General features: G+C 38.3%; 2 protein-coding genes across 2 annotated transcripts in view; one reads left to right on the forward strand and one right to left on the reverse strand.

Moving 5' to 3' along the window:
- Nucleotides 1-21,322, reverse strand: part of LOC135084243 (uncharacterized) — a 739,141-nt gene that overhangs the window by 156,699 nt on the left and 561,120 nt on the right. The window lies entirely within an intron of this gene.
- Nucleotides 13,371-14,472, forward strand: LOC135084295 (serine protease snake-like). The gene has a single exon (XM_063979102.1). The coding sequence runs from the start codon at nucleotides 13,414-13,416 to the stop codon at nucleotides 14,314-14,316; it is 903 nt and encodes a 300-aa protein (XP_063835172.1). The 5' UTR covers nucleotides 13,371-13,413; the 3' UTR covers nucleotides 14,317-14,472.

Raw genomic sequence — 21,322 nt, forward strand, 5'->3', positions numbered from 1 at the left:
AAACATAATAGGCCTTCGCTCAGATTTTCACAAATTATGTCCCATAGCCGCTAATCATCAACGGGAAGAGTGGGGATGGTTCTATTCTACACTGTTACGCCCGTATTCAAAAACATTAGTATGAGGTCTCACAGTGCGCGTGGACGCACAGGGTCACAGACACACGAACCAATCACAGAGCTCTATTCAACGCTGTGCGTTCGATTTGCTGCTTCTGCTTCTTGTTTGTGAAAATACGGGCGTTAGAACTTTAGAACCATTTACATAAGTGTGCATTAGTAAGTACAGTCAACAGCACATCTGCCTAAACTTTGTTGTGGCAAAATAGCTATTAATACAGCGTCATAAGATGCCACAGTGATAAGCTTCAAGTTTTTTTTTATGCAGAACAAGGCAGCAATCGCACCAGATGTTAAGATGGTACATATTTGCCCTGGAAGTTACTTATTCACTCTCGCCTTGAAAAGGCCCGGATTATAGTGCCTATTAGATCATTTCTACAGCGAAAAATAAACTCTAAAGCCATATCCAGATTCTCTACACTCCTGTACCGTTCACATGGGTACCGTTGGGCCAGATATTGCTTCCAAGCGACGGTTTTCCCTAAACTTTTTTCCGTTATAATGCGACAACTACGCGTTAGCTCGAGAATGGCGGACATAACAAGGCGTTCGGTTTGCTTATTGTTTCAGAACAGATTGTGTTTGATACTACGCGAGCGCGTGACTTTGTTTGTTGAGATTTATTAACTTTGGTGACCTATTTTTCATAGGTGACACACTTTCTTAAACTGCATCAGATGAATCGAATGCGGTCTAAGCCTAGACGCAGAGTACAGATTTTTAGTCGGCGGATAGTTGAGTCGGGCTGTTGATTAGTAGGACATGTATGAAAGAGCGCATATTAATATCGGCCGACTCTTCATACAAATTAGAATCGGGCCCACCTATCGGCCGACTATAAGTCTGTATTCTGATATTAGAATAACCTCTCCATTACTTTTTTCAATTATGAATTCGTGCGGTTTCTTCATATCTTTTCACACACAAACAAAACGTTCCAAATTCCAAATGAGAACCTTTTATTGAAGGAGATTCAAAAATGGAATAGCACCGAAAACATTTCAAAATAATATTTGAATTTAGAAAACGAGTGTTCGAAATTTGACTGACATGGATATGAAACAAAAGCGAAACATGATACAGATGTTTTCTTCATAAAAGGAATACACATACAATCCTATTATCTGAGAAGGGATTTTATCCAGACAGCCTTTAGGTTTGAAAATATTTCTTTAAAATACGAAATACATTTTTACAAGCTTAGTTTTTTTCTTACTGTCATCTTTTTCTAAAAGGCTCTTCGAACTCCTCCTACGTTCTTCTGGTTAATTTCGTTGCGGGTCCAATGACAGCTTAACTTTCCCCCGGGACAAACTTGACCTGGCTACACAGGAGTTGCACAGTGGGATCGAGAGGTGAAGATATTCAGGTATGCTTCATCATTATCATCATTTCAGCCACAGGACGTCCATTGCTGTATGTTCAGCAATGGACATCGACGGCCTACCCCAATGATTTCCATATCGCGGGGTTGGTAGCGGCCTACATCCAGCGCTTTCCTGCTACCTTTATGAGGTCGTCGGTCCACCTTGTGGGTGGACGTAGCACAGGTCCCAGGTATGTTTATATTATCAAATCTTACGTACTTATTCTGTGATAAACTAACATTTGCAGCAAACCAACACAAATTAGTATTTTCCAAACAACTTCAACCGTAATGACCACAGCACACGCAAGAACAGACATTCCACTGCACTTAAGTCTTCAAGAAACCAATAATTGCAGTAATTACGACCCACCCTTTATAATTACCGGGGGTGCCGTCCGTTTATAGGCAGCGTGACGATTTGACATGTGTGTACATTCTCACGTCGGTTAGGCCGGGGTTTGATTGCCAGCGGGGACAAAATTTATTGCAAGTTATTAAAAAATAATCACTCTTATTTAAAAAGAAAATGGGTTTAAGCAAAGTAGATTTTAAGTTTCGACGGCAAATGCCTATACCTCGTTATGACGGTAATTATATTAACCTTTATTTTGCCCTCTTTTCATCATCATCATAAAATTGTATGCACTAACGACTATTTTAAGCTATTATTGGCAGTTAAACATATCCATCATATCTTGTGGGAGTATGATCTTTGGAAACATGAACGTGACATAATGCTTAATTCAATACAATATACATCTGTTTCCGCAATTTATTACACCGATCTTGTCGCGACAAGGAAAAATTTCCGTGCTTTTAAGCGATTTTGTGAAAAATATTATTGGCAGGTAGTTGCTAATTGCTCATAAGATAGGCCCCCTTAATTTAATTTATTGTCCGTGGTGCATAATCTTTTTCTTAAAGGTTTTAAACCTTTGTTTGTCACCTGTCATCCGCTTTGCAATGGAGGGAAGTCGAACCTTAATTTCGAACTCCTCCTATGTTCTTCTGATTAATTTCGTCGCGGGTCCAATGACAGTTTAACTTTCCCCCGAGACAAACTTGACCTTCATTGGTTGGGTTTTTGTGGCGGTCAAGCTGTAGATCCTGGCTACACAGGAGTTGCAGTGGTGGGAACGAGAGGTGGGAATAGTCCTTTAGTTAAACATATCAGAAACTGTGCTTTTTTAACTTTCGTTAGGACAACCAGACGTCATCACGATAATCGCTCTATGTCAAGCCAACTCTTTACCACGGTTAAATATTAACCTGCAGTATGCTGTTCGTAGTTAAAGAGAGCTTTTTAACTCGCAATAAATTATTGCCTTCGTCAATAGCTGGAAAGTTTTATTTTCATGATAAAAAAATCATTTAAATTGCTATTGAGACTCAAGCGCTACCGGGTTTATAAACTAATTTCGGCATTAATTTATCTTTTTTTTTTAATCCTATAAAAATACATTAATCAAAATCCTGATTACACTAAAATCCAATCAATTAAAGTTCGTTTAACCTCGCCCATTATTGGTTAATCCAATCATTAACTAGAAATTATCGAACCTCCGAAACCCATTGAACCCCGCTCACGATAGCACGCCAAACACCGACGTCTCTGTCAACATTTCAATTAACAATACGCGGTAATTCTGTAATAAAACCAATTAGTTGGGGAGCCCATGGCATCGAAATCAAATGGTGTAGACTTTCAAAGCGCATGACATGGCTCAGTAAGATCAGACAGCTCATTACACTTGGCAAAACTGAACCCAAAAAACTATTGATTTGAGTCGAAAAATATCATATTGTTTATAACAAATTCTAGGCAATTTTAACTGTCCTGATTGTGGAGAGAATAAGAGTGAAGTCTGTGGAGTGGAGATGCACCAACATAAAGCAATAGGATATCTCATCGCGGTGTGAGCTAGAATTAAGAAATCGTATTTCTTAAAATTAGCACAATAACTCCACTTCTCTCAGCCTTACTCCTGCGGGCATGAGTGTTTGACTACCTAATAATAAGTCGTTGAAGAGATAATAAGCATATTTCGAGCGAGCTATTACCATTGTAACATTTTCATCATTCAGGCGGCTTTTTAGTCAGCCTAAACCAATGAAAAACACTATTTTTGATTGCTTTGTCTATTGGATAAGTTCTGGTAAACAACATATATTTGTAATGTAACTGTAAGTAAAAAAAGAACACCATTTATTTTCTATGCGCTTATGAAATACTTATACTTACCTAATATGTCCGACTCGAAACCTATTACGTAAGAACTAGCTGATCAATCCGAGCTGTGGCAGTAATCATTGGAATGTTTACAAGCTATTGTCTTAACGCAATCAATTTTGGCGCTTTGATATTAATTACCAATCGGTTTGCAAGATATTCGAGCGATAAACAATATTGTGTAAGTTTGAATTAGTGTTCAATTAGCGGTGTTAGGTTCACATTCATTGATCTGATAAAATCTAGTCTAGATTTCTAGAATCTAGATTAATCCATGTTCTATTAATTTAAATTAAACTGAGTAATGATATCGTTACTTTTGGGTTTTTTTCATATTTACATAAAATTGATGGAAAATGTATTTTAATACAAAAAATTGATTACTGATAGTTGTATGTTTTAAATTATTTATCTTTTAACCCCATTTATTTATTTTAAACAACATAAAAATGCAAAAACTGCCGACTGATCAAGTTCACGTACGGGATAACTAAACTATGCTAGCAGTCGCGGGTTCGACCACCACCCAAAAAAAACCTATGCTAGCAAATAAATTTACCAGAAAAAAGTACGATTCTATCCGTTATCTGGTACCAAAATACATGTAAATAAATTAAAAATACAGCATTTTATTATTTTAACCGACTTCAACAAAAGGAGGAGGTTCTCATTTGTTTATCACTTAACTATGTATATTAAATTCAAAATGGCGCTGCAGATATCTTCCCTAATTTCTCCTATTATTCCCCCAAAAGACAATAACACCTTTTTACAATCCCCCAAAACTATGGCCATAATAACATCCGATTCGGGGCAACATTCGGTATCTGACCCAGATATTTGCCCCGGCCCAATCGCCCCAAATATTCGGGGAAAACCTTTGAAACTACAAAAGATCTGCTATGGAATTTCCTTACGATGTTACTATAATCGGGTTTTAGAAATTGTTTTGTGGTGCCCCATTGATAGTAAGAATAATAGGCTTATAACCAAAATATACCAAACGAATTGAGAACCTCTTCCTTTTGCTGTCGGTTAAAATAATTAACTCAATCTGATCAGCGTGAGAAATGTAGGCCATTATCATCATCATTTCAGCCATAGGACGTCCACTGCTGAACATAGGTCACCCCCAATGATTTCCATATTGGCCGGTTGGTAGCGGCCTGCATCCAGCGCCTTCCTGCTACCTTTATGAAGTCGTCGTCTCCGTGGAGACTAAAGGAACTGATGATGATGAGTTCAGATGGTCTTATGATGGACCTCTTACAGAAAAAAGCCAGTATCTACTTCATAATTCAAAAGCGACTCTTCTTCAATGTTAATAGTCATATTATGAAGTTTGTCAAGTAGACACAATCTAATTCCTGGTATGCAACACCCGCTATTAGCCCATGCCTAGAACTATTTAGGTGTCAGATTTTTATGTAATTTGGCATATTTACAGGTATTTTTATAGGCATCGCAAGAGAACTTGTACCATTGGATCGTTTTCGTACCTCTGGGCATATATTGATTAGGTATAATTTAAATGCAATAGCTAAAAGAATTGCCAGTAGGTACCTAACGGTTGTAGGTTCGAATCTTGTAAGAGGCACTTTTGAAAAAAATGTAACTATTGCACTGTATTTATATCAGCCTTTAAGTAGCCAAAACAAATTTAAAAAACCAAACAAAAGGCCTCTTATTCCACCAACAGCTTTTACCAGTCTATTTGCACCAAAATACACGAAAAAGGAACCAATAAAAATAAACTTATCCTCATTTACAACGCGGCCGCTATATCTATTTGCCAACATCCAGACAGCCGGATAAACAGCGAGTCGACAAAACTCGAGGGATAAAACTAGTATAGCCGAAGTTTGCGTTGTCATGTAAATTCAACCAAAATAAAGTTATACTGGGTAAACTTTGGACTTGAGTCAAAACGGTAAACTAAAGGGCCAAAAAAATTGAAGAATCATCATCATCATCATTTCAGCCGTAGGACGTCTACTGCTGGACAAAGGCCTCCCAAAGATTTCTATAAAGACCGGTCCTGCGCTGCCCGCATCCAGGTTCTTCCCGCGACCTTCACCAGTATACTACTAAAATAAGGTATAAAATGGCATAAGTTTTGCAGCTGTACAAAGAACTTAGTATCTGTACCAACGCTTCATACTGAGTTGGTTGTTCACCTTTGAATTTTAATCAATTTGAGCAGTGGAGTGGAGCGTGCTATGCTCGGAGTTTCCCTGCGAGATCGAATCAGAAATGAGGAGATCCGTAGGAGAACCAAAGTGACTGACATAGCCCGCAGAATCGCTAAAATCAAGTGGCAGTGGGCGGGGCACATAGCTCGTAGAGCTGATGGCCGCTGGGGCAGGAAAGTTCTCGAGACTGGCGACCACGAGCAGGAAGACGTAGCGTGGGCAGGCCTCACACTAGGTGAACCAACGATCTGATGAAGGTCGCGGGAGGTGCCTGGATGCAAGCGGCGCAGGACCGGTCTTTGTGGAAACCCTTGGGGGAGGCCTTTGTCCAGCAGTGGACGTCTTTCGGCTGAAACGAACGAAAGCAGTGCTGGCGTCAAGGGGAAAAGTCTCGGGCAGTAGTTAGTCCAAAATACATCCTTAGTCCATAGTTTTCTCGTACTATCGTTTCTGTATCGCCTGCAAAGCGCAGTTTGTACAATTCAAATAGTACCGTCGGCATATAAAGCCGTACACTTGACCTACTTTATAAGATAACAGCCATAGTGAGGTAAAGGTGTCGATAGTTGTCCTTGAACGGGATATCGATAAAGTCACCATTGCACGTGGAGTGAAGGCAATTTGAGAGTGCCAACTTAGATGGGATTTATTGATGAATCACTGGTAGTAGTTATTTCTGTGGGAAGTTATCTAGTTGTATTAGTTCAGTTTTTAAGCCTTATCTAAGAATTGTCAAGACCTTCAGCACAGAGGAGTAGGTTTTAAAGTGTTACACCTTATTTTACTATCAATTTATTTTCAAAGATACACAACATTCTAAAAAAAATACAATTTGTCCGAATTCTGTGTTTTTAATACATTACAATATTTTATCGATCAAACAAACTATTCCTTTCCCATCACTACCCCTGAACCCTGCCATGAATATCTGATCGCCGAACATTTCGGATCGCAGAAAAACAAAATTCGAACCCGATGGACTGATGGACATTACGAAGAAACCCACGATTTTTCGATTGTGCAAATATTTGAAAATGTTTAAACACTGTATTTACAAAAGCCTTGTTAACTTAAATAAAGCAGAATTCTTTTTGCGTTCATAATTGAACGGTTCGTTTGATGTATTTGAATTGAAAATATTTGAATTGCCTGTAGCATTTTTCCACGATTATTTCAGTATAAAAATAACTTTTTATTGATTGAAGAAGAAGATATTATTGCCGTGGTAACTAAAAAACAATTTGATGTTTATACTAGAACGTAATACAAGAACCCTAACGCCCTTATTCACAAACGATGCTTGCTTAAGTGAAGCAGCAAATCGAACGCACAGCGTAGAATAGAGTTCTGTGATTAGTTCGTTTGTCACCCTGTGCGTTCACGCGAACTGTGAGACCTTATAGTAATGTTTGTGAATACGGGCGTAAATGGAATAAAATATTTTAGTTTTAATTTAAATCCAAAACAAAAGAAGGTAGATCTGGGGAAGTATTGTGGAAGCATTCGAAATTCATTTCGCATAAAAATCTCACTAAATTGTATACGATTATCTAACACTAAGCAGATTCGTATGCGATTTGGATTTCGAATACTTCTAAAATACATCGCCTGTTGTCAGGAATTTAAAAATAGAATGTCAACAAAAAAAGACAAAAGGATTTTATAGTTCCAAAATACTGGACTGTCCTGTCGATGACATTGACAGTGGGGCGCCACCGTCTATACCGGATCGCTGGTTCAGATTTTTGCCATGTTGGAAACCATATAGTTGAACGATGGTAGCGCCCCCCTGTCATTGAGTTTGGTGGGACAGTTCAGCGTGGGTCATCTATACTCGAGTTTCGAGACATTTAGTTTGGTGAGGGTAATTACGCACTGCATCCAATCCAAGCTAAAGAAAAGTATTATTTTAAAGAAATAAAACTGCTTTTTTACACATCATCATTATTACAGCCATAGGACGTCCACTGCTGAACATAGGCCTCCCCCAATGATTTCCACAATGACCGGTAGGTGGCGGCCTGCATCCAGCGCGTTCCTGCTACCTTTATGAAGTCATCGGTCCACCTTGTGGGTGTACGTCCTAAGCTGCGCTTTCCGGTACGTGCCCTCCACTCCAGAACCTTGCTGCCCCATCAGCCAATAGAAATAATATTACTTGAATAATATCTCCGTCTGTTTCAAATTTGATCCCGACAGTATTCAAACCTGCGACCATAAAAACAAGCCATCGATTGTTTACATTGGTGATCTAAATATAAAAATAAAAGGAGAAACTGACTGACTGAATGACTGACATATCAACGCACAGCACACTTGAAATTTGAAGGAAGAAAGAAGAAAGGAATTCCTGAAATTTCCACGGGAACGGGAATTAGCGGGATAATCCTTTTGTATGAAAAATCTAAACCGCTTAAGTTAGACGCTTGAAATTTGGCATGCAGGTACCTTAGTAAACTTAAAGCTTATTTACAACAGGATTTTGCAAAAATTCCCACGGGAACGGGAGTTAGCGGGAAAAAACATTTGTATGAAAAAATCTAAACCGCGTAAGATAGATGAAGGGGGTAAAACGGGATCCACGCGTACGAAGTCGCGGGCGGCCGCTAGTTAAAGTCAAAGTCAAAATTTCTTTATTTGTTTAGACTAATAAATAGTTCTTACAAATCGTCATTTTGCTCTTGCAGTCAAATTATAAAGCATACTTAATTAAATACGAGCTAATCTCTAAGCAAACTACCTTATCTTAGACATAATTAGATCCCGATATCAACAAGTAGATGCAGTTTAATACCATGTTACGGTCATTATGCTGTCGGTACCGAAACTATTAAGTTTACAGTCGTGTGAGGCGTTTGGCGAAATGCCATAACGTAATGTTTCCATACATCCCACCATTCAACTTTGACCCCTGTTAACAGCTCCAATAAACTCCAATAGAGCTCTTGTAACTTGGCCGTCTTCGCGATAGTGACCATATTACTTGACCTATGTTTCTATGTATTTAGTACCACAATAGAGCTCACACTCCTGGTTATTCAGTACAAGATGGGTATATGAACGTCTGTAAGCCCGCGTGAATTTATTTCAAAGTGTATTGTCATGAATATAAAGTCGAAATTCGCGTGGGGTGGCTAAATTGACATTTTGAATTCTTTATTCCTCTATGGTTTATGGGTCGGTCACGGTTGAATAAGTTAATATGTCAAAAGGGGTTTGGGCAATATTTTGAGAGCACAAGTGGCGACATCTGGTGTAGGGAACAACTGTTAGTTTAATAATGGATAGGATCGATATTTTAGATTCGATATAAATGTATAATAATAATGCTATACAGATATATTTTTGAGGTACCAGATAAGGTAAAGCGAAATTTTGTGTAACGCCTTCACGCAAAAAGTACTGGACGGATTTTGAAGAAACTTTATCATGTTTTAGTTAGACATCAGAATCACTTAAGATAAAGATAATAAGGCGAAATGATACATAGTTAAACTAAATAAAACAGGAAACTAACAGGAAACTAACAATCAGGGTTGCCAACTCTACGTATTTTTACGTAGATCTACGTATTTTAAGCCTTCCTTGCAAACCTACGAACTTTAGTCCCAGAATCTACGCATTTTCTATCAAATTTGCAAAATAGGCTGAACGGGCATAGTTTGCTTTACTTTCGCGAAAAAGTTCGATCATGGTTCCGATAACGGTTATTTGGCATGTGGCAAAAGTCGTAAGTGTAACTAATGTTATTTTGACATTTCCCCATAGAAAAAATGTACAGCGCCCCCCTGTAAATGTCACTGTCACTGAAGAGCCTTGATCTGAAGAAATTTGAAATGTGACGTGACGTGACTGTGTGTGTAAACCGTCAAACGGTCAAAGTGAATCTTCACTATAAAAATATTTCGAACTAAGATTGTGCTAAGATTTCGAAGGTGTTGTTGTATTTCGACATTTTTTTAACTTTTTTCCTTCTTTCCAACAAATATAATTATGTATAAATTTAATTTGTCTGAAAATGATACACAATAAAAGTGTACTTTACTACTTTTAGGGTAATATAAATTGTCGTTTTATTACTTTTACCTACCCCTACTCTCTTCATTTCACTCAGAAAAAAAAGTACGTAGATCTACGTATTTTCTATATAGAAATTGTACCATTTCTACGTAATTTTCTAATCTGTCCTACGACTTTTTCAAAATCCGAGTTGGCAACACTGCTAACAATGCCTTATTTATTTATGAGAGAAATACAAACATCTTTAACTGTGTAAAATTACATGCTATCACACTATTTTGACCCCAGAAAGATTCAAACCCGCAACTGTAAACAGCAACCAACCAGACAAACCTAAAATCATCTTAAAATATTCAAAATTCTTACAAATAACTTCAAGTTCTTGATTCATGAGGAAAATATTCTTAAAAACTAACACTATGTACTAGTTCTTCCAGAAGAACAAAAAGAAAACTTCCCGATTATCATTTTAATACCTAATAAACTTACCAAAGGTTACTTCTTGAGTTTAATTACGGAATTTCAACCTTTTTCCTCCCTTGTTTGAGGAGGATCTCATTAAATTCATTGTAAGTTTGTGAAAAACCTCATTTCCCCGAACAGACAGACGCCTGAAAGATAGTTTTATATACAGGGTGTTCCTTAAAATGGAGGGAATTTTATTTACAGCCTTTATTTATTTATTGTCAATAAGTAGCCGTTATAAATCGTTATTCTTATTTCGAAGACTTATGTCAGTCGAATGCCCTAATAATAATTTCTAAATTCAGTTTCACAAATCATAATTAAAATACTCAAGTCTTTGTCACTCGAAGTAACAAAGCAGAAGACTTAATTGTCAACCACATACATAAACTATTCAAATATTACAATTATAGTATAACTATGGTATTTCATAGCAAATTTCCACAGCTTATAAGTGATCTTACAAATGTTACAAAACACATCGTAACATGTTGTCCAGTGACAATGCATAATTTTATGTTTTTTACTTTTGTCAGTCGTTTCAGAATACGAGCCTTATTAATTTCAAACAGTAAATTCTGCTACATCGTTACCAAAAAAATAATTCACAAAAGTAAAATGCAAAAACACTATAGCTCAAAACCTCTAATTTAAATCTTTCAAATCAAAGTTATTTAATTCGTTCGTCGTCGTTAAAGTACAAAATAAACTCGGTTCATAAACAGTTTCTCATTAAAATACATTTTTCCAATTTGCAAGCACACCCTGTATATAAAGTCCTTGTCGTTTGCAGCGTGCCCCTTATTTTATCCACTTATTTCAATAGCTAATGGATAACGGCGGTATTGATCCCACTTCTGTATGAGGTTTTTGTTAGATATTGTGGGAACATACGAGTCATTATGATTTAAATATGTCGCTATATTTTATTTCTAAATAAAGTATTGAGAGTTAGGGAAAAGAACTGTATTATTTACGTATGTAACTGGATGAACTTACTTATCTGTGTGCTCATCATGAGTTTACATTATGACATGAAATGTGTGTTTGTACAGCGCCCCTAGCGGTTGCAAAGCACTAAAATCTTCATAGATTTTTTTACGTACTCGCTAGGGATGACGTTTAATGTAAACATATGGTATAAGAGTAGGCGGTGCGCGTAGAGGAGCGCCGTACTGATCAAGCTATCGACCGATAGTTGGACGATACTTTAGTTGGAAGGCAGTTGGGAATCGCATTCAACTATTTAGTCGGCCAAATCGAATCGGCGTAGTGTGCGCACTCCCATACATGCCCATACTGATCAACTGCCCGACTAAACTATCGGCCGACGAAAAATCAACGGTGTGCCTACTCTTAAGGCTCAGATTAGCGAGTTCATCCAATTTAGAATCATCCAGAAAAGAAGAGAATCAAAGATGACAGAATTCTAAATAATATTATATGAAATAATAATCCTTTAAAATTATTTGTAACCCAAATGGGTTATTTTGTTTACATTTATATCAAAGACAATTCACAAATAGCGTGTGTTAAAAGACCGCCTTAAGCAGCCCCGTAATAACCCCATTCCGTACCCTTTAGTAAATCACGGGGAATAAGCGGTATTTGTTAATATGCGAAAGAGCAAAAGAAGCAGGACGCGGAAATATTTCTCTTTTAAACCTGTATTCGAACCCACATGCGACCTGATTGCCGTTGTGCCGATAGTCACGATGTGGGAAGACGTGGATGTGGTATTACGGGACTATTCCCACCTCTCATTCCCACCACTGCAACTCCTGTGTACGGGACTAATCCCACCTCTCGTTCCCACCGCTGCAACTCCTGTGCAGCCAGGATCTACAGATTGACCGCCAATAACCCAACCAGTGAAAGTAAAGTTTGTCCCGGGGGAAAGTTGAACTGTCATTGGACCCACAACGAATTTTATCAGAAGAACAGGAGGAGTTCCTCCTATGTGGATGTGGTGTTGGGAAAATAAACTTAATTAGTATTGTGTTGAACCGGCCATATTTGACGCAGAACCGGTGAAAGATGGAAAATGATTCTCGATTGGAGATTATCGTCCTCAAGGAGATAGCTGGTGATGGTACGCTTATGGCCTGCCTATGTGGGATTTGAAGATCCACATAAAGAAACTCAGGGTCAAGGTCTAGTTGTATATCATCTCGATTTTCTATTAAATATGCGCGTGTTTTAAATAAAGTTGAAAAGGGTGCAATCAAGGGTTCTTCCTCTCTTTACAAATTAATATATTTGCCACATCCAATCCTTCAGGACTCTACGTCCATCCCGAGGATTCATTCCTTTGGATGTTTGCCGTATTGTGTTGCCGATGGCAAATAGTAGGTCTTTGGGACCGAATGGGAAAAAGTGGTGCCTTTCAGGGTTGGGAATGGTCAAAAAGAGACGTTTCATCGGACACAATGGGTTATAAATAAACAGATTTCAGGCTTTTTATGGTCCTAAGATTTCTATTGTTGGGTATCGGCAAATATGTTTTTGGTGAGCGTTTGACGAAAACTACAATCGTATTTTGTTCCGATTCCTTGACCTTTTTTTTCTTCTATGTCGCGTGTAACTTCTGACCTTCATTACCCTGGTGTCAGACTTCATGAGCCTTAATTTACAAAGTACTCACAAAAATTAGTCAGGTATGTAATCCTGGCTTGTTCGTTACATCCAAATAACGTCCACAGCTGGACAAAGGCCAGTTAAAACTAATTAAAAGGTATGTTTTGACAGCCGCGGGAAATTTTGAAGAACGCAAGTAATTACGATAAAACCAAACACGATTAAAACTGAAGCTGTGAATTATTTAATTAAAACGCCTCTTAATCAGCCATTAATAAGCACAGCAACACCAAACACTAAATTACATCGACTTAAGCAGGTCCGATTCGTCACGTCAAGATTACTGAATGCCTGAGCGCATTAAAATCGTTTAAGCGAATCAGTTGCGTCGGGGCCGCGTGCGCGGGCGCACAGAAACATAGCTATGCAGCCTTGAATATGCTTTGCGCACTTCTCCTCATAACTTGGCTGAAATCTACCCATTCCATTGGAGAAAAAGCACACCAAGCATGCAGGAACTATGGACAGAGCATGCTGGAATGCCACAACGTTCTCTTTCCGATGTCCCGTGTGAGAGTTCCCATAGACTTTCTCCTATACCCTCATATGGTGTTGATAGGATTTCGCCACAACATCAATGATATACCCGCTTGGAAGTGCGGAGGGACATTGATCAGTGAGAAATGGGTGCTGACAGCAGCACATTGCAGAGAAGATCCGAACAGTGGAAAAGCCAGCATCATGAGAGTCGGAACTGCTACGTTCGAGTTTGATGAAATCGACGAAATGGCTCAAGAGAGGGACGTCGCTGAAATCATTTGCCATCCGGAATACAAACCACCGTCGAAATACAACGATATTGCCCTAATGAGGGCCGAACCGAACTTCATTCTAAGCAGAGACATAAGAATTGCTTGTCTAGAAACCCGAAATGATGTCAAATACAAACGTTTAACAGCTATTGGGTTTGGAGTGACCATGTCTGGTGGTAGATCTGGAAGTCAGACGCTGATGAAGGTGGACGTGGATATCGTTGACAATGTCACCTGTAATATGACCATGAGGTTCATGATTAAAAGGAAGATCCTGGCTCAGGGGATAGTGGAAGACCAGCTGTGTGCGGGAGACTACGAGAATGGGGGCAGAGACACCTGTCAAGGGGATTCAGGGGGACCTTTGCAGGTGATGGAGGATAGAGCTAATTGTGTTAAGACTTTCCCCCTCCACAAAGTGGTGGGGGTGACGTCATTTGGGAGGGATTGTGGGAGGAAAATGGCGCCGGGGGTGTATACGAGAGTGTCGAGGTACATCGAGTGGATCGAACAAATCGCGTGGCCATAGGATATGGATATATTTTAGTGTTAAGGCAGTAGACTAGGTACATAGTTACAGAAATAAATTGTGTCTAATATTCGCTGGATTTTATGCGTGTAATAAAAAATAATTTTTCCTTATCAGTGAAAACAGTATACGGAATTTATTACTTTTTAACTCTTAAATCATTTATTGTGAATGTAAATATTTTGGCTGTGTATATTGGCTGTCATCATCCTCATTTCAGCCATAGGACATCCTGGACAGGACAGGCGCTGGATGCAGGCCGCTACCAACCGTGCGATGTGGAAGTCATTGGGGGAGGCCTATGTTCAGCAGTGGACGTCCTGTGGCTGAAATAATTTGTACTGTCAAGTAATTAAACCATATTTAGATTAACTTACTCTATTATTTTTCCATGCCACCGCTTGATTTAAAAAAACATACCTGTAACAAAAAAGTTGATATTAATAAAAGTGGAAATACTGTTAAAGCGATTGTATTCTAGCATAAATATATTTTATGGAAATAATCAAACCTTACAAGTTATAAAAGGTGCTTTGTGTAAATAACAATAACAGTGTGGAGGTATGACTAAAGAAAACATGTAAAGATTAGATTAATAAAATCCATCCATCCATACCAATATTATAAATACGAAAATCTGTCTGTTCACGCTTAAACGCCTGAATCGATTTAAATGAAATTGGTAGGTATAGTTGGGAGTCCCAGGAAAGGATAGAGAGAGGATAGTTTTTATCCTAGCTTTTGAAAGGGAAGCGCGGGAAAAAGTCTTAGGCTGAGTTTCACCATCTTACGTTCACAAACGTCAAAAATCTGACAAACTCCAAACAAAAACACCGGTTATCGGTAAAGTTACGGTTAAAGTCAGCTCTACTGTAGTAGGTTTTATTATTTAGACCGCTTTTTTTTTAAGTTAATTAAATATGGAAAGGTATCAAAACAATACTAATGTTCCATATTGACTCGATACATTGTTTCGCAACACCCAGCAGCTTTGCATGTTCAGCAGAATTCTTATTACGTAACATTGCGTCGGCAATTCAAAGATCCGAGATTATCCCTCTCAGTACAACATGTGTTAGATACAATCTCCCTAACTTGCGTTTTCTTCGCGGCCTTTACACGGCACGAAAAATAAAGAAGTCAAAGTCAAAATTCATTTATTTGCATGGACTATTAAAATAGGACGTACATATCGTCAAATAATTAAACAAAAATAAAAGACTAATAAAAAAAACTTTAAAGCTGCTCTTATGGAGCCTTCACGTGTCTCTTAATATTTTTGCCGAAACCAACATTTATTTTGGCAAGTGCTAAGAAGAAGCGCCGCAACAAACTCAGTCGCCACTGTCTGCCGATTAAAATACGGAGTCTCTACATGAGCATTGGTCGGATAAGTCGGGATACGGTTCGGCTACACCGGCTACAGCCTCTGGTCAATAAGACGGAGATTATAAAAAAAAAGGGTAAAGATAAAGACACATGTAAAGAGCCTCTTAAGGGCTACGTTTTTATTTTTAGACGTCCATACCTTTTACATCTTTAACCTACTAGGTATCATCAGGGAAAATGTCCTTTGAGCAGACAGAGGCTCCCTCGGTGGCGGCCCTGTACACGTACCCAAAGTGCCCAGTGGGAAAGACGGGTCTAAAGCGAATGACAGATGTCAAACAAAAATTTTCCTACGATCGTCGGTGTATTTAGCGATCGTGCCGTGTAAATCCGCCCCGCCAACTAAATCCCCGGCTTAGAGGATGATGCCAGGTATTTTCGCATCTACCATACTTATCTGGCGAATCTCACTGTTTATACTAAGGAGATTCCGTACACAATCCCTGTGAAGGTCCCTGGACATAATTGTAGGCATCGCGGCAATTACTTTGAGCCTTTCATTTAACTATGTGAATGCGAAAGTAACTCTGTCTGTCTGTCACGCTTTCACGTCTGTACCGATATTGATGAAAGGCATAGAGATAGTTTGAGTCCCGGGATAGGACATAGGATAGTTTTTATACCGGTTTTTGAAATAGGGATACGCGATAAAGTTTTTCTGTGCCAGACAAAATATTTCACGCGGGCGAAGCCGCGGGCGGAAAAGCTAGTAATGAATATTTCCCTTTAGTGGAAGAAGGAATATTGTCTTTGTAAATAACTAATATTGTCTTTTACCTTTTACTGTATTTATTTCATTCAAGAGCCGTAACTACGCCATTTTGAAAATTATCAAAAAATTGCATAAGGGTGCGTAAATTACTTTTTCTTTAATATTTCTTCAATGTGGATGAGTGGGTTACATTTATTTGACCGCTTTTAGTTTGCATCTCAGCCATAGCCGTAAACGAACTAAAGTCGCTGACATAGTCCGACGGATTAGCAAGCTGAAGTGGCAATGGGCAGGGCACATAGTACGCAGAACTGACGGCCGATGGGGCAGCAAGGTTCTGGAATGGAGGCCGCGTACCGGGAAAAGAAGCGTGGGATGTCCGTCCGTCCGACGACGACGAGGTGGACCGACGACATCATAAAGGTAGCAGGAAGGCGCTGGACGCAGGCCGCTACCAACCGGGCAACCTATGTTCAGCAGTGACAGATATTTGCTATGTAAATTATTTTGACTTGATTTTTGTGACTACAGTTCTATTTAGAGAAATATTTACGCGAACTTGCAGGCATTTTAACGACTTCAATGTTCATAGTACAAGAAGTTTCAAGCCTGATAAAAGTACTTAATTAAAAATGTTATCAGAGCTGATAAGAAGTGATTGGAAACCATGTAAGCTACTTAATTACTTATGAATCATTTGACTTGTTTGAATAACTCATACTTTACAAATCTAGAGGTTTGTAACTAATTTGTATTAACGATTTAATTTTATTGCCACTGGCATAAAATTATTAAATTTTGTTCCCACTGGGAATCGAAGCAGGAACTTCTAGGTCTTGAGACAGACGGTCTAATCGTGATAAAATTGCTATTTAAAAGCAGTATCTTTAAATAAATAAGTAAATTTTATTTTGTATTTTAATTTTGTTTTAACTAGACCACAGAGGCAGTGGAATTGGCGCCAATCGCAAGCCTTCGCAAAATGTCTACTAGTAAAAAATGAAACTTAGAGAAATGCCTTTTTCTTAGAAATTCACTTTCGCAAAATGACACTTTTGCAGAAAATCCCTTTTCTTTCGCTAAATGCCCTTTTAATTTCAGCGTCTCATATTTTTCCTTACTGGTATTAAAGTCGCCTTTTTTACTTTGCAATTATGTTTTAAATAGCATTATACTGAGAAAAAGCGAAGATGGCCATCAAGAGAAAACGACTGGAATGTAGTTTTTAAGTAAAAAGTTTCTAAATTATTGTAACTAGTAATATCATACTTATTATTATTCTGTGGTAATACCACCTATCTCAGACCCAGAAGTCTTGCGTTTGATTCCCAGTGGGGTCTAACATTCGGAATAATATTCTTAAAAACAACATAATAGGATCAAGTTTAGATGAAACTTGAATTAGACCCAGGGTAAACTTAGGATAGTTTTCATCCCGTTTTTGGAAGAAGGACACGCATCTCATGATGACAAACCAAATTTCGAACGGGCAAAGCCGCGGGCGAAACCTAGCAAGCTTTTACCTAAAACTAAAAAACTCAAAGAATACTTCAGCGATCATCTCTCTAAGGATTTGTGGGATACGGTTGAAAATTGCCAATTTATGGTCGCCCTTGAACATTTGGTTTCTAGGGAATTCTTTGTTTTAGTATGTATGAAATAAATATGATTTGATATCTATAGAACACTTTAAAGTAAATTCCAAAGCCAGAAAGTTCAGTGTGATTATACTTTTTTGTAGAGTGATTATAATAATAAGATAATGTCCGACCCAAATTGACTTTTGAATCGAGGGTGTCCAACTTTTTCACCTTTCTAGCAATCATTTAGAATTTATTTCTTAACAAGCATCTGTCTAAAATGTTTATCTTGTTTCAAATAAATAAGTTAATAGAAATTAAATATTTCAAACAAAAATAGGTTCAATTCCCGCCTTAGGCAGTTCGATTGTTTCAAGTTATTTATAATTGAAAAAAAAAATTCAATTAACACCAGAAAAAGAAACTAAAAAATTAACACGTTCACGGCCACAAAATTATATATAAAATAATCAAAATTGGAATGCTTGTAACTCCGAAGATATGCTAATGAAATAACTCGGCTTGATCATCTGGCTATTGTCAGCATTGAGATACCACTACCACTGGTCTGGAGAAATGTTGGTGGCATACTTCGTTACGCATCAAGCAAAAAAATGGTGGAAAAGCAACCTTATGAACGTGTGACGTCAGATGTAGATCATGAGCTGGCTAGATGAGCGTTTATAGGTACAACCCGTTGTACGATGTCGTGGGTCCGATTCCCGCCTTAGGCAGTTCGATTTTTTTTAAAAGAGATTTAAAATTCCGTTGTACGAATTTTGTAAGAGACACTTGGACACAGATTTGGTAATACCCTTCGCTCAGAAACTAGTCCCGAATGGAATTGGCGTAAGGCAGACTTCCAGGGGTTGTACGAAGCACTGGGTGGCTTAGACTGGTCCGACTTACTGGCATTGACTGATGTTGACTGTGCTGTTCAGCTGTTCTATGACAAATTAAATGAATGTGTTAGACTTTTTGTACCCGCCAAAAATCGTCCCTCTATTAATGGCCAGCGATACGTCTAATATATAATATGGTATAATTCGCAAATAATTGAAAATATTAGGTACAAACACTTCCATCACAAAAGGTTTAAAAAGGAAGGCAAAGATTTCAATAAGCAAATGTTCATATATTATAGAGATAAGGTAAAAAAAATGGTTGACTACGAATATCGTCAGTACATTAAGTTAGTGCAAAAGAATATTATTGATGATCCATCCAAATTTTGGGAGTACGTCAAGGATAAAAAAAGAGATAGGAGGCAACTAAATACGTACACATATGAGGATACAGAGGTCAAGGGTCAAGCTGCAGCTGACGCTTTTGCCACTTATTTTGCCTCAGTACAGTGCCGTAACTAGCCTTTTATGCGCCCGGTGCGAGCTTTCAAAACTGCGCCCTTGAAAAATGCTCTAATCAGTCTCTGACAATAAAGTGGACAAATGTGCATAAAAATAAATCTATCTATTTTTTGTTTACGAAGGTATAGGTACTTAGTAGATTTCTTTAAGATAAAAATTGTTTATTCAAAAATATTTGCTCAAATACAGAAATGACACAAAGTACTCGATAGTAAAGACCCAAGGCTAAGGTAAACCGTAATCACAAGAAAAGGACAGCTACCTACTCAAAGATTTACTTTCCGCGCTTTTCTCATTGCGAAGTCCTTGATGACATTGTCATACGACAGGAGCCGTGCTATGTCGCGTTCAATCGACAAAATCGCTAGGCCAGACAATCTTTCTTGGCCCATCGTCGAGCGCAGGTACGTCTTTATTAATTTGAGCTTACTGAATGATCTCTCGCAGGAAGCTACAGTCACTGGCATCGTTAAAAATATCTTTATAGCGACTACTACATTGGGAAACATTTCCTTTAAATCCAGTTCCACTATAGCTTTGAGAAGACCCATACTTGACTGACATTCACATTTATCAAATAATGTAGTCGCTTCAACTTGACTCTTCAAAGTTTCTATTTCGGCCCAAAATTCTGTGGCATTTATATCTGCAGAATATTTGATACTCAAATCAGCTGCATGTTTTTTTAGTTCTTCAATTGAATTTAATGAAACTTTACAATAATATAGCTTATACATCAGAATAACACATAGGCTACAATTTATAAACATATTGTTCGAAATACTAATCCTGCGCAGACGAAGTCGCGGGCACCAGCTAGTACTAAATGTATGAAACCGATACCGTTCTGACGCGTCGTCACGTCACGACACATCAGACAGATATAAAACCACCTTTACAAGTGTTGTTGTTTCAAGATCGCTTGAAAAATGCCATATAGATATAGATAGTACAGAGGGCGCGTCTACACCATATTCGCAATAAAACAAAATGTACCTACTAACTACCATGCATGAAACAAAACTAGATACTGGTCTGGTCATTTTCCATGTATAATATGTATGTATTTACAAAAAAAAAAGTATTTAAGTATGTTTATATCCGTTGTCTAGTACCCATAGTACAAGCTTTGCTTAGTTTGGGACTAGAAGCGCAGTGTAAAATGTCCAAGGATATTTATTATTTATTATTTATTTATTTTATTATTTCTGCGCCCCTCCAGGGTCTGCGCCCTGTGCCTGGGCACCGCTAGCACCGCCCTAGTTACGGCACTGCCTCAGTATTCCACAATGATGTTCCCATATTAGATTATGTTCAAGCTGCTCAGGCTGCTCATGATTGTCGTGATGCAACCACAATTTCCATCATGACAGTCGATGAGACAGTTCTGAAGAAAGCAGTTAGACGGCTTAAGTCGCGGTCATCAACTGGGCCCGATGGCATTCCCGTGTTTCTTGCGAAAGACTGCTTATCAGCTCTAGCCACGCCTCTCCTGTATGTTTATAATCTTGCCTTAACTTTAGCGGAATATCCGAAAAGCTGGAAATTATCTAGGGTAACCCCAGTCCCAAAGGGTGTAGGAGGGTCAGAGGTTTCATCTTTTAGGCCGATCGCAGTTCTGTCAGTCTTTGCTAAAATCTTTGAGTCAATCCTCAACGAACAAGTTAATAACCAGATCAGTAACATGTTACATAATAGTCAACATGGATTCCGGCATGCCCGTTCTACCACTACTAACTTGGTTACACACGTAGATTACGTGCAATGTCAAATGGATAGTGGTAAACAGGTGGACACAGCCTATTTCGATTTTAAAAAGGCCTTCGATTTGGTTGACAACGACAAATTGTTAGAGAAATTGGCATTGATAGGATTCACACCCAAATTCCTTAAATTTTTCTCAAGCTACTTGAAGGATCGTTCGCAATATGTACGTTTAAGTGGCTTTGAGTCTTGTC

This window comes from Ostrinia nubilalis, chromosome 25 (genome assembly GCF_963855985.1).
Source record: "Ostrinia nubilalis chromosome 25, ilOstNubi1.1, whole genome shotgun sequence".
Classification (NCBI taxonomy): Eukaryota; Metazoa; Arthropoda; class Insecta; order Lepidoptera; family Crambidae; genus Ostrinia; species Ostrinia nubilalis.

Excerpts from the sequence above, each read along its gene's own strand:
- LOC135084295 (XM_063979102.1), top strand. The coding sequence starts at position 13,414 with ATGCTTTGCGCACTTCTCCTCATAACTTGGCTGAAATCTACCCATTCC.